The sequence below is a fragment of the Leucopleurus acutus genome, assembly GCF_964270905.1.
Source record: "Leucopleurus acutus genome assembly, chromosome: 5".
Lineage (NCBI taxonomy): Eukaryota > Metazoa > Chordata > Mammalia > Artiodactyla > Delphinidae > Leucopleurus > Leucopleurus acutus.
Window position 1 is genome coordinate 48,055,193 of NC_139147.1, and position 14,872 is coordinate 48,070,064.

The window sequence follows — 14,872 nt, forward strand, 5'->3', positions numbered from 1 at the left end:
TCAGTGAGATACTGGAAAACAAACATGTTCATATATTACTATAATAGGTATTGATACTATCTTATTTCCATTTCTAGAATTTTATTCCCCCAAAAGTATGCAAAAAAATACTTACAAAAATATTTACTGCAACACTGAATGCAATAGGGAAAATAGGAAGTGATTCAAATGTTCATCAACAGGGAGATGTTACAACCATGTAACAGCTACTACATATAGCCTTTAAAAAGAATGAAATAGATCTGTGTGTGCTATGAGAAGCTGTACAAGATACAGTGGCAACTGAAAAAATATGTTGCAAACAATGTAACAGGAATTCATCTTTTGGTCTTTTTCCCCCCACATATGCTACTATTACATATATGCGGACAAAAGTTGAAGAAATAAACTCAAACTGTTGAGGAGGATGGGGTCACCAGAAACTTTAACTTTCTGTATTATCTAATTTCATAAAATCTGATATATACAACTTTGGATTGTGTGTGTGATGAGTAAAACTAAAATTTGTTCTTTTGTTTATTTATTTTTTTATGAGTCCCTAAAGGTAATTTACTGGTTTTAAAACTACTTTCATACAGAATAGACATTCAGAACTATTTTCTGAACTGTGTTTGGACAATTCTATATAATGCTTTGCATGAGAAGAGGGGTATCAAATCATCAAAATGGACTTTCAGGACAAAACCCAACCAACCATGGACCCAAGGCAGGCCCCCAATCAGTATTTTCTCCCGATACTGGTGTGAAAAAGACAGCTTAACCTTAATATTCCAAAGATTCTTTACTTTTTATTTTCCTTATTGGGACTCTTGAAGCCTTGTGCCTCAGTGTCTCCAGAGTCTTCCCTCTCTCTTGGCCAGCAGCCGCTGTCCTCCCCACTCTGCAAGGTGTCTATCTTTCTGCTTTCAACTTTTTTGCAAGTCTGCCATGAAGTCTATGCTCTGCTTCAGGCTCTGAATTCTCTCCTGGCTAAGAATTTTCATCCCTGAGTGCAATAGCTTCTTTGCAGCTTTATAATAAATGGTCTCTGGTTTGTTGTAAATCATAGCATTAGTACACATTAGTTTGAAGTTATCCTTTAGTTCTTCTATGGACTGGTAATCATTGTTCTTGATCTTTTCTTTCATGGTACTAAAATCCATTGGGTGTTTAATGATCATGGAGTAGCTGGAAGCAATAAAATCAGTCACAGGAAATGAAAAGAAAGCACTTGGGTCTTTCCTCTGCAGTCGTCTCATCAGTTGATTCAAAGCTTCTTGAAGGGGTGTCTGTTCTACTTCTTCTTGTTTGGCTAAAGAGCTTGCAAGAGGCTTCTCAGGAGGCAAGTCTAATCCTACAGGGGCCAGACACTGGAGGTCTTTTTCTGCCTCATTGTCCATGCCGTCCCGATCTCGCTTCTTTTTATCTTCCTTTATTCGTCGCCATTTTCTCCCCTTTTCCTCCCCTGGAACCTGCTTCTCTCCTTTCTTTCTCTTTTTCCGCTTTCGGTCCTTGTGTTTGTAATGATCGTTTTTGTCTTCTAAGAGGCTGGAGTCATGCCCGGAGCTGCCCGTGGAGAGCTCGGTGACTTCGTTCCCTCCCACTTTGAGGACCAGCTTCAAGGGCTTCTCTACGTACTCCTCGTAGAGGTGTTTGTCCGACTTGTGCTTCTTGTGCTTCTTGCCCATGTCCGACCGGTCCCCGGTGCCCGCCCCCCGCGTCAGGCCCAGGCCGTGCGACGCCGCTTCCGGTCCGGGCTAGGCGAGTGGAGGGCGGGAGCGGGGCCCACGAGACCCCGCGCCTCGAGGCAGTGGTACGGCGCGCAGCCTCTCACGAAGAGCTAAAATTTGTTCTTAAAAATCTATGTAATTAAAGGATATAAAAACCAAACAAAAATCCTGTAATTTCAAAACAACTTCTAAAAGTTTATTAGATTTGAGTGGCATTAACTGAAACATTATGCAAATAAAGAGAAACAAAACGAACAGAAAAACCAACCTAGGATACATACCAACTGCTCAAAGGCAGCAGCTCTGTTTTGATAAAACGTGGAAAGGTCAACATTCTTCTCTGTAGGGCACAAACTGATGGCCTCGGTATAGCACTGAATAGCCTGTTCATATTTTCCTGCTTTAAAATATTTGTTGCCTTTGTTCTTGGCTGCTTGGGCTCTATCAAGAGAGTTCTGAAATATGAGGAAACAATCATGAAAAAGTTATCAATACTCAGTAATAGATTTGGATCACAGTGATTAAATGACAACACTGAAGAAACATGGGAGGGCAGAATGGCTGTTCACAATGCAAGTCACTCATATAAATACCGTCATGGGATAGAGTCTTAGTAACAGGATTGCTTAGCCAAAAGGTTTATATATTTTTAACTTGAAAAACACTCAGACTTCTTCCAAGAAAAGGCTGTAGTGCTTGAAAGTACCACTTTTCTGCCATTTCTGCCAGCAAGAGATATGATAGCTGTGTTTAATTTTTGCCAGTCTAATGAGTATAAAACAGTGGTTCTCAATCAGGGATGATTTTCCCTCTAGGGTACCTTTCACAATGTCTGGAGACATTCTGATTATCACAGCTAGGGGTCAGGAGGAGGCACGACTGGTATCTAGTAGGTAGAAACCAGGAATGCCGCTAACATTCTACAATGCACAGGACAACACCTGCACACCACCACCTTGATCCAAAATGTCAACAGTGCCTAGGCTGAAAAACCCCAGTGTAACATAATTCTAGTTCACATATTATTGTAATTCACATTTTCCTCACTATCAGTGAATTTGAAAATCTGTTCATGTTTGTTTATTGGCCACTGGACTTTTTCATTCTGAAAACCACTTATTCACATGTATTGCTGTTTTTCTATTAGGCTGTTTGTCAACAGTGTAGAAGAGATACTAGAAACACTTTGCCATCTTCATTACAATTGTTATCCCAAATCTATTGTTTGCTAATCAAATACATTTGGGGGACTCCTATCTTTGTCTCAGAATCTGCTTCCTAGAGGAGCCATCTCACATACTTCATGATTTGGTAGTTAATACCCACTGAGGACAGTTGCAAAAGCTTCAGTCAACGTTTGGGAAACATCTTTGTAGACAAATCCAGTTATCTAGGTTCCAGCTACTAGGTCCAAGAGCTTCATGGCACATCTTCACCCCAAACTTTATTGTTTGTCAACATCAATTTTAACAAATATGTGATTACGAAAGAAACCGTGTTATCTCCAACAGGTAAGCATTGACAAAGCAAAAGCAGAAGTAGCTACCTCCACAACTAACTTACAGGGAAGGCTATGTTGCTTGGGGCCCAGGGCATCTCAGTCACAAAGAGACGATGGGATAGCAACCTTCTGTATCTGCTTTTTTCTCCCTTCCTCTTGCTTCATTCTTCTTTGCTACCTTTCCCCCCCATTTACCTTTTGTTTCCCTTCTCCTTTAGTCTGAATGTAGCTATAATTTTTTGTTTTTCTTGTTTTTTGTTTTTTTATAGTGTGCAAAGAAGGATGTGTAGGAAACTTTAAGTTCAGAATATAAAACAGCTAGTTTAAGCTAGCTAGTGTCAAGAAGAAACATGCTCATTTTAAAATAAGATGTGGGAGGATGAAAGGAGCCAACTACAACACAGAGTAACAGATAAATATGAAATCTTCCACTTGTAAATAGCCTAATCACCTTCCAAAAACTTTGACAGTAAAAATCCTCAGCACAAAACATTCATACTAGAAGACAACTAGGACTTTCTTATGTAGTTGTGGATTCTAGTTGCTGGAAAACTGCACTTGAAGCAACCTCATCAGTCCTCCCACTCCACTAAGAGAAAGAGAAGTCAGACTGGAGTAGGGCTGTATCATTCAGAAGGAGTGAGGATCCCCTCCACCCAAGAGACAAGTGACAAGCATACTTTGCCTATCTTCCAAGAGACCATACAGTCAAGAATTGCTAACATAAAGGAAAATTAATATCATAAAAGAGAGGCACCTGATTCAAATAAAAAACTAGTATTTGAGAAAGCGGGATAAACAAAGCAAACAGAAAATTTAACATGAGAGGAATGAGAGGTTATCACAGACATTTTTAAAAAGGCTGCTTCTAAAGAGCACCAATTAGACATCTTGAAAATTAAAAAGTATTATTACAATAAACTCAATGGATGGATTGTATATTAGAATGGGCATAACAGAGGAGCAAATTAACAAGAAGAAGGCAGAGCCAAGGAAATCTGCCAGAATGCAACAAGAACAGAGGACAGGGAGGTGAGAAATTTGGAGGAAAAGTTAGATGATATGGAGTATAAATACCGAAGTTCCAATATCTATCTGAATTTTAGAAGGAAAGGCATAAAAAGGAGTGTTTTAAGAAAATATTAGAAAAATTTCTGGAGTTGAAAAACAAAGACACACATTTTTAGACATATCATGGTGAAATTTCACAGTAAAAATCCTTAAAATTTTTAGGTGGAAAAAACCCAGATTACCTACAAAGAAAAAAAGAACCAAACTGGGGTCATACTGTCACCAACGTTAGGTATTTAAAAACAATGAAGCAACAACTTTAAAGTCCTGAAGAAATATTATCTTGAACTTAAAATCTTATACCTAGCTAAATTAGCATTTAAGGTTGAACACAAGAACAGAAACAGAGGTGTACAACTTCCTTACCACTAAAAATAAACCCCAAAGCAGTGGAGATGATTAATAAAACAAAAAGCAGGAAGGAGAGGGTAAAGGAAGAAACAAAAAAGCGGAGTACATATGGCAGGAATCATTAAACATGTCAATAATAACAATAAATGTGAATAGGTTAAATCTCCCTATTATAAATAAACTATCTATCTACCTACCTACCTATTTATTTATTATTTTTGGCTGCATTGGGTCTTTGTTGCTGCATGCAGGCTTTTCTCTGGTTGCGGCGAGCAGGGGCTACTCTTCGCTGCCGTGCGTGGGCCTCTCACTGCAGTGGCTTCTCTTGTTGCAGAGCATGGGCTCTAGGCACGCGGGCTCAGGAGTTGTGGTTCGCGGGCTTAGTTGCTCCGCGGCATATGGGATCTTCCTGGACCAGGGCTTGAACCCACGTCCCCTACATTGGCAGGCGGATTCTCAACCACTGAGCCACCAGGGAAGCCCAAATTATTTAAAATAAAAAATAACCACATGCTACCTATAAGGCATGACCTAAAACAAAATGACAGGTCAAAAAAGAATGTAAAAGTTACAGAATGTAAAAAAGAATGTAAAAATGTTACAGAATGCAAATACTTGCAAAGAAGAAGGCAGTATCAGACAAAAAGGCAGTATGAGACAAAATACCATTCACATGCCTCAGATGGAGCACTTCTGTGGGCAATTTTATTGATAAAAGATACAATCTGCCAAGAAAACATCATTACCACAAACCTTTGTATGCCTAATAAAACTTCAAAATAGTGAAACAATTACTTTTGATGTTAAATACAAAAACAAGAAAAACATTATTTCAATTTCTTGTAAAAAGTTTACAATGTTTCTAAGTCATTGAGAACATAGCTAATACACAATCTAATAAGCTAGGGACTGCTGAGAGAGAAAATAATGTATCAAATGCCTGTGAGAAGTATGTTCGGCTACAAACATATTGAAAATCTATTTAGTATTTTTACTAAAGATTTTCAGATTAAATAAAAAGAACGTTCTTTGGACAGAGTAATGACCTTGTTTCATTAACACAAACAGGCAATGAACTCTTTCCTGTCTACTGGAAGTTTAAGGCTACAGGATGTCACACAGACTACAAGGAGAAGCAGTCATGGTAAAGGCAGACAAGTTAAAAGAACAGAGAGAAAACTGGATAGGTATACAAAGCTTCCTCTCCTTAGAAAGATGGATACTTTCAATTTTTATTCAGCAAGGTCTAAATCAACCTAAAACCAACCAAGAGAATCTTTCAATTACCCATTTCCCTCCATTCAGTCAAGTTTTACAATAGATTCCCTTTAAAAAGTATTATAAATTCCTAGGGGCTTCCCTGGTGGCACAGTGGTTAAGAATCCACCTGCCAATGTAGGAGACACGGGTTCGAGCCCTGGTCCGGGAAGATCTCACACGCCGCGGAGCAACTAAGCCCATGCACCACAACTACTGAGCCTGTGCTCTAGAGCCCGCGAGCCACAACTACTGAGCCCACACACCTAGAGCCCATGCTCTGTAACAAGAGAAGCCACTGCAATGAGAAGCCCATGCACCGCAACGAAGAATAGATCCCGCTTGCTGCAACTAGAGAAAGCCCGTGTGCAGCAATGAAGACCCAACGCAGCCAAAAATAAATAAATAAAATAAATAAAATTTTAAAAATTATTATAAATTCATTATCACCTAAGGCCTAAATCAGAACCTGCTTAATTTCCTTTCCTTACTGTACTGGAAAAAAAAAAAAAGATGCTATGACATTGAGTGAAAAAGGATCAAATTACATAGGTAAATCACCAAATGGCAAATTTTCTCCCACTGTCACTGCAGAGCGCTACCAAACCATGTTTGGGGAGAACAATATCTCAGTTAACCTCCCTATCACCTTCTGCTCATTGCACCCCGCCCCCACCACCACATTACTTTCTGTCCAACTGCTTCCCTTCATTAACAAAAATGCAGAGAAAGAATGGCATTACAACAGGGACAGTACAGAAAAGCTGATTATTTTGGCCCACCGGTAAAATTTAGGACAAAAAGCTACTTAGCACAATGCCAACTTATCAATCAACACCAGCATTCTGCTGTGTCAGGAATTAGACATTATTTTCACAAGCTTTGAGGCCAATACCAGGTAGAAATCAAAATAAATGCACTGGAGGAAAAAGTTTGAATTAGAAAATATACAACTACCAATTCTTTATAATATAAGGGATTTTTTTTTTTTGCGGTACGCAGGCCTCTCACTGTTGCGGCCTCTCCCGTTGCGGAGCACAGGCTCCAGACGCCCAGGCTCAGCGGCCATGGCTCACGGGCCTAGCCGCTCCGTGGCATGTGGGATCTTCCCGGACCGGGGCACGAACCCGTGTCCCCTGCATCGGCAGGCGGACTCTCAACTACTGCGCCACCAGGGAAGCCCAATATAAGGGATTTTATTTCCAACTCTCAGGAATCCTTTGCACTGCTTTTCAGTCACTTTCTCCCCCACTCAGTCTACCTTCTCAAGTTATAATAAGAACTTTTGGAATTAAAGGTTGAAGTTGGAAAATAAGCCCAAAGACAATTTTGAAAGCATATTTCCTAAATGAGAAATGAAGACATACAGCTCTAGAATGTAATGGGAACACCCTGAAATGCTATTATCTTTTCATGTGGTCTATTTTCATATCTAAAAGCTACTAAGGAGATTTAAAAGACTATCAAGACATTATGTTACTGGAAATCACTCTTGGTTTCGGTAACCTTTTTAAGGTTCCGAACATTCCACAATATTTTACATTAAAATTCTGTGAAAATGCATCTTTCTCTTACTTTTCTTACAACAAATTAGTTTCTGATTGATCTGAAAGATCTTCTTAAGTAAGCTGGACCATATCATTTCCTGCTTAAAACTTTCCAGTAACTTCCCACTGCTATTGCCTATACATAAGCCTCCAAACTCCCGTTACTCCACTCCTGCCACTCCAGCTTCCCACATGTAACTTTGGTGGATTCAAAAAGTACTCATCTCTTCCTCAAAGAAAACAGTTTGAAAAGATTAGGTACTGAAAAGATCAGGTACTATGTACTCAATTTCCACAGGCATAAATTGAAACTTTGTGAATACTGGTAAGAATACAGACAAATTTTAAAAAAGAAAAGACATTCACTTCTGCCTAGTATGTCACACAATCAAAGTATTATTTAAAACAATCTATTAGATAACTTAGCTTTTTTTCCATCCAGGATTTGAATAAGTTTCATCTCTTCATAATGAATAACTGTCCAGCAGAGTCAACTCCATGACTCCATGTGATTCTGCTAAGTGAATTCAAAAAGTATGTGGAGCTGAAACTTGTATAGAATCCTGACATTAATGCATGAAGCAAAAATCAATTGTCAAAATTACTCTTGAAAATTCTTCAGAAGAGTAACACACTGTAAATGCAAGGTAGGTGCTATTATTATCCCCATTTTACACATAAAGCAACTGAAGCCCAGAGAGATCAAGAAGCTTGCCCAAGGCAAGATTCAAACAAGCAATCTGACTCCACATTGCCTAAACTTTACTTCTATACTGCATGGATTGTCATCCACACTTTATGAAAAATGAATATCATCAGAATCACATCCAGACTCACACTCTGGAACTGAAACAAAGGAAACAGTTCAGGTATTATATCTTGCTCACTATTGACCCCAGAGCAAAAGGACAAAGAGAATCATCAGCATAATTAGGTCTTTTTCTTTTTGCCAAGCAAGTGTAACTGATTTCATTTTAGTTAAAAGCACATTTGATGTGACTCCACTGTACAACGATCATCAGCATAGTCTTTATCCTGAAGGAACTCTAGAGACAGTGCAGGATACAAACAAGTGAACTGGCAGCCTCTCAAAAGAACTACTGCTGATCAAACACTGAAACCCCAATTCACATTAAGAAAATGTACATTAGGTGATTAGAAACTTGTGTAGCTAATAACTAGAAAATTTTTAGTTCAAAGAGTAGCAACTGCATATATACACACACTTACATACAAACTATGTGGGTAAAACATAAGGATTAGGAACAAATAAGTAATAAATCTAAAAGGAAACAATGAGAAACATAGTAAATACTATGTCTTCTCTCTACTACAAACACTGCTGAAACTTGTCAAAGAGACAAAACATAGGAACCTGCCCTCCACCTCCTGCAGAAGCAAATCTACTATGGAAAACAAGTTACATTTAAACACCAAAGCAACAAAGTATTGATACAATCCCCATAAATTTATTAGAATACAAAGTAAGAAAACAATCAGGGTTTGAATCATCAGTCAAGGCTACTTCAGTGAAGGTTACTTAGAACAATCTGCTCTGGAACGAAAATGACTAACAAACGACAGTCAGGAAAATACTCCAAGGAGGAAAAACAACGCCAAAAGGGTGATTCAACACACAGACACAGAAGAAATTCAGGAGACCAGAAAGGGAGCTCTAAAACAAGTCCTGTGATGGTAATATGACTATGTTACAGACGGCTTTCAATGACATGAATCTGGTAATAAGGAATCAATGTAAATTCTTAGCGAGTATTTATAAAATATTACTCTGATGATCACACACATATAGTCACTAAAAGGAAATGAGCTAGAATCAGGTACATTAATCCATGTGTAAGGAAATAAAATAGGTACAGTAATCTCCCCTTTATCTATAGGGGATACATTCGAAGACCTCCAGTGAATGCCTGAAATTGTGAATAGTACTGAAACCTATATATACATTTTTTCCTATATATAAGTACCAAGGATAAAGTTTAATTTATACATTAGGCACTATAAGAGATTCATAACAATAACTAATAATAAAATCGAACAATTATAACAATATACTATAATAAAATTATGTGAATGTGGTCTCTTTCTCAAAATACTGTACAAATTTAATGCCTTTTCCATCTTAACTAAACACACACTGTGGCTGTAACTTTTGCAGTTTGAGTGTGACAGCAAAACTAGCACAGATTTCTTTCCTTCTTCACAGTTCAGAAATAGATTTATTCTCACCATAGATCTTAGCAACCTTACCATATGATTATTTTTCCTTTCCCTTTAAGTCAAGCACATTCACCTTTTCACTGAAAAGAAGCAGATTAACGGCTTCTCTCTAGCGTATCTGAATTGCCAGCATCACTACTCTTGTGCTTTGGGTATTAAGTAAAATAAGGGTTACTAGTACAAGAGTCAATCTGATAGCTACAAAGTGACTAATGGGCAGGATATGCTGGACAAAGGGATGATTCACATCCAGGGTAGGATGGAGTGGGACTGTGTATTGCTACTCAGAGTGGTGCACAACTTAAAATTTATGAGTTGTTTATTTCTGGAATTTTCCATTTAATATTTTCAGACCACCGTTTACTGTGGATAACTGAAACTACAGAAATCTGAGACCGGGTAAGAGGGAACTACTATATTACTTATCACCGTAATTACACATTTACATCCAGTTAAAATATACATGAGGTGGTTCCATGTTTCTCTTAAATGGTTTTATTCCCTTAAACTTACCAAATTCCAAAGGCATATTTTAAAATTTGGATCCCAACTTTACAGAAGTAGCAATCAACTCTGGAACACTTACCTCATGAGAAACAATCTTTCAGTATTTAATTGACCAATTGTTACTTTTATAAGAATCAAATCTAGGATAAAAGATACCTAAGATATTAAAAGTCCTTTCCCATATTATGTCCTGAAATTTAAAAATCTACAACCACCCCACCTACTAAATTGTAACACAGAGAACTCTTTACCTAAGAAGAATCTACTTGTAACAATGCTGCTTCCAGGGCTTCCCAGGTGGCGCAGTGGTTTAGAATCCACCTGCCAATGCAGGGGACACGGGTTCAAGCCCTGGTCCGGGAAGATCTCACATGCCGCAGAGCAACTAAGCCCTTGAACCACAACTGTTGAGCCTGTGCTCTAGAGCCCGAGAGCCACAACTACTGAGCCCGTGCGCCGCAACTACTGAAGCTTGCATGCCTAGAGCCCATGCTCTGCAACAAGAGAAGCCACTGCAATGAGAAGCCCGTGCACCACAACGAAGACCCAACGCAGCCAAAAATAAATAAAATAAATTTATATTAAAAAAAAGAATGCTGCTTCTGAAGGATTATGGTTGTAGTTCATACAAAAATCACATGATTTATAAAAAGAATGCCTAAATGAGGTTTACGACTATTAAACCAATTTCTAGGATAAACTGGTAGAATACAAGTGAAAAGCTGGAAATTTTGAAAAAGTATTCAGTTTGTGGGAATTTTTTAAAAATGTCAAATGATGAAGCTGCATCAGTTAATTCACTCAACACCTGCTATGTGCCAGTTTCTGAAAAACGGTGAGAAAGATAGAGCCAGTCCCAGCCTTCACAGAGTCAAGAGTTTAGTAGGAAAGACATGAATAAATGACTCTAGTACCATGTGGTAAGTGCTGTGGAAGAGAAAAATTCAGTGTTATGTAATCACATAACGGTATGCTTAGGTAGAAGTGTTTCAGAAAAGGTGAAATTACCTACATGTTGTGACTTGAAGGATGAGAAGGTAGGGGTATTGGGCATTGTTACAGAACATCCAAAGGCAAGAAACAAGTGGCAAGAGATGAAGACAAGAGGTAAGCAGGATCAAGATGACAGAGGGTCTTAAATCATGATGAATTTGAACTTTACCTCGGTGAGCAGTGAACAGACCACTTAACAGTTCTAAGCATGGGACTGTTAGGATTTACTCTAGCACTGACAAAATGGATTGGAGGAAGACACTAATGAGAGTATCAGTTATTCAGTCAAGAAATAGCAGTAGGAATGGAGGAGTAGTCAGATATTTAAGAAGAATTTTCTGGGCTTCCCTGGTGGTGCAGTGGTTGGGAGTCCGCCTGCCGATGCAGGGGACACGGGTTCATGCCCCGGTCCGGGAGGATCCCACATGCCATGGAGCAGCTGGGCCCGTGAGCCATGGCCGCTGAGCCTGCACGTCTGGAGCCCGTGCTCCGCAACAGGAGAGGCCACAACAGTGAGAGGCCCACGTACTGCAAAAAAAAAAAAAAAAAAAAAGAAGTAGAATTTTCTCGACATGTTTCTAGATTGGATGTGGAGAACATGGAAAGAATAGAAAGTTAGGGATGATGTCCAAGTTTCTGGCTTGGGAAACTAGTTAGATGACACACATTAAATGATAAGGAATAGTCTCAGGAGAAACAGGAGTCTGGTGTGAAACACTTGTAAGGTAATGAGGTGAAGATTTCCTTTAAATCTGGGCCTTTTGAGAGGTCTGGGCTATAAACAAGAAATTAGGGGGCCATCAGTATATAAGTGTTAAGTGAAGCTTCTGGAGGGCAAGCAAGCATCCAGTGAAGGTATGGAATATAAGAATGCCTATGACAGAACAATGAAGGTCACCCAAAGAGGCAGAGAAAAGAGCCTGGAAAGGAGACTGAGAGGAATCAGCAAAGAGAGGTATCAGGAAGTTTTTAAAAAAGCAAAGAAAATCAGGACAACATAGTGCCTCAGAAGCCAAAGGAAAAATTATGAAATTAAGAGAAGACAATGTGAAATATTGCAAAGCATCAAGTAAGATAAAGACTGAAAGGTGTTCTCTAGACTTAATTATATAAGAATGTCACTAGTGACCCTGATTTAAAAAAAAAAAAATTAGAAACAGATCATTGAGGGGGAAGAACTATTTCATTTCAACCATGACTGATAACAGCAGGTTACTCAGTTTTTGACCCCTTTATTAAAATGTTTAGGTACATCTCTCCCTTCCTATTCTAAAGGACTGACTTAGTGGTTCCTAAACATTTCCTGTTGGGATAACTCTTGTGTAACATTGAAAAAACTTGAACACTAGAATAACTGCTTTTCAAAATCATCAAATTAAAAACAATTGGATAAAACACTACTATAAAGTCAATAATAAATACATGCACATTAGAAAAAAAATCACAGGGACTTCCCTGGTGGCGCAGTGGTTAAGAATCTGCCTGCCAATTCAGGGGACATGGGTTTGAGCCCTAGTCTGGGAAGATCCCACATGTCGTGGAGCAATTAAGCCCATGTGCCACAACTACTGCGCTTGCACTCTGGAGCCCATGAGCCACAGCTACTGAGCCTGTGTGCCACAACTACTGAAGCCCAGGTGCCTAGAACCTGTGCTCTGCAACAAGAGAAGCCACCGCAGTGAGAAGCCCGCACACCGCAACAAAGAGTGGCCCCCGCTTGCTGCAACTGAGAGCCCATGCGCAGCAACTAAGAACCAATGCAGCCAAAAATAAATAAATGTATTAGAATAAAAAAAATCACAGGTTGCTTGAAAAAAGAAATACCTAAGACATTTGTGCAACCAGATACCATGCTTGGTGTATATGTGGGCATGATGCTCCCCTGTGATAACTCTGGTCCAAAGACTGAGAAGTCCTGTGGATTAGATGATTGGCAAAGAACCTTACCAACTTTGAAAAATCTGTAATTCTCAAGTTTTCAAAATAAATTACTAAAGCAAAATGGCACATCATGGTAGATTTTATAATGGCCCGAAGTAGAATATGATTTAATACTTTACCTCTATCTCACACACTATCAACTGTGATTAGATGCCTCTCTGGTGAAATCCTAAAATCCCCATTAATTAAACAAAAATATGAATTTTTGCTTTTGCTTTACAAGTATATGCTATCCTAGAAAAAAAAATAATTTGATATAGCCTGCTTGCACGTGAATATCTCAAACCCAATAGACAGAAGCCCAGTTATTTTATAAGTTCATTTTTACATTAAGGCAAACATAAGCCAACAGACAATAACCACTGATTTTCCACTTTATTCACTGATATTGAACCCTGAACTGACAATATTTGTCCATTCCTTCATTGCCTTAAAAATTATAGCTATTGCTCAGGTGCAGAAAGAACAGTCAGAGCATCAGGATTCTGCCAGTTTTTCCATCAGTTCAAACAAATGCTTTCTTGTTTACAAAACCCACTGAGGTTGACAATTTAAAGGTGCTATTCAAATATAAAGCAATTTCTCCAACCACAGATAATAATAAATTACAATTTGTGGTCAGTTATATTTAGGTAGTCTAATAATAACTCTGAGAACTAGACTATAAAAAAGACAAAAAAGTCTTTCAGTATTTATTGGTCACCATCAGCTAAAATACAAATTTCCATTAAAAAAATGGCAAAGACATTCTTACTGTTGCTTTACTAAAGGATCATCTAGTAACCCAAAGCAAGACTACAGGTACCACCCCACAAATTCCACAAGAACAGTATATGCAAGTGTTCTGCTCAGTTTTATTTTGGGTCAAAAGGAATCATTTTAAAGCAGTTCAAGTTACAAAGAATTCAATGTTAAAGTCTAATTTTTAGTGGCAGTCAGGTCAATTTAAAAAAATGTTCTGATAAAACTACAATACACCATGAAATTTAAAAATTATCAGTGTTGACCTAGACAATGCTGAAAAGCTGAAAATGGGATTTAAGAAAATCTAAAATCTGAAAGACAGTTTGCTGAATTCTATCAAATACCAAACAGGTGAGGTGGGGTAGTATTTGAAACAGCAATGAAATATCAAAACCTTGTTTCTTTTATAGAAATCATCTTTATTTTTGGTGATTATTATAGAACAGAGAACTTTTATGTATTTTTCATTCACCTACTATTCTTCTGTGATTAAAATAAGCAAATGAAATAGGAAATGACCAGAGAATTTCATAAATATGAAAACAACAAGACAAATGATGACTAATTCAAAGAATCACCTTGATTACCACTCTCATTAATAGCACTCAGAATCACCAATTTTTCGGGCTGGAAGAAATATAAGAGATCCAATATTTTAATTCTCTTATTCTACAGGGATGACACTAACATCGAAGAGATAAAATGACTTTCTCAAGGTAACCATGTCGGAGAGCCCAATATAAAGCACACTTCTGGTTCTCACAATCCATGGGTTCTTCCAGCATACCTGTACTGCATGCATTTTCTTTTTAAAGCAGTATCTTACTCTCCCATTAGAAAGACTATTTGGCTCTCTCAGGGCCTAGCACAACGCCAGAGATATAGGATGCACTAAACTAAGGTAGTTTGCTTCCACATCAGAACTTCCTTTAAAATTAATTTGACTATCTTAGTAAAAACATGTCTTCAGTCTGAATAATATAATGTGGAAATAACTTGCAAATGTATATAAT

The 14,872-nt window shown here is 38.2% G+C and overlaps 2 protein-coding genes across 2 annotated transcripts in view; both read right to left on the bottom strand.

The window, feature by feature from the left end:
- TOMM70 (translocase of outer mitochondrial membrane 70) overlaps positions 1-14,872 on the bottom strand; it is a 45,527-nt gene that overhangs the window by 29,360 nt on the left and 1,295 nt on the right. Inside the window, exon 2 of the mRNA XM_082840436.1 lies at positions 1,991-2,164. Coding sequence (XP_082696562.1) covers positions 1,991-2,164 — 174 coding nt within the window. The remainder of the gene's footprint in view (positions 1-1,990; positions 2,165-14,872) is intronic.
- LOC309961922 (bromodomain-containing protein 7-like) lies at positions 500-1,820 on the bottom strand. The gene has a single exon (XM_082839436.1). The coding sequence runs from the start codon at positions 1,665-1,667 to the stop codon at positions 906-908; it is 762 nt and encodes a 253-aa protein (XP_082695562.1). The 5' UTR covers positions 1,668-1,820; the 3' UTR covers positions 500-905.

Bases quoted from the DNA above. Each gene is read 5' to 3' on its own strand.
- LOC309961922 (XM_082839436.1), bottom strand. From the start codon at position 1,667: ATGGGCAAGAAGCACAAGAAGCACAAGTCGGACAAACACCTCTACGAG.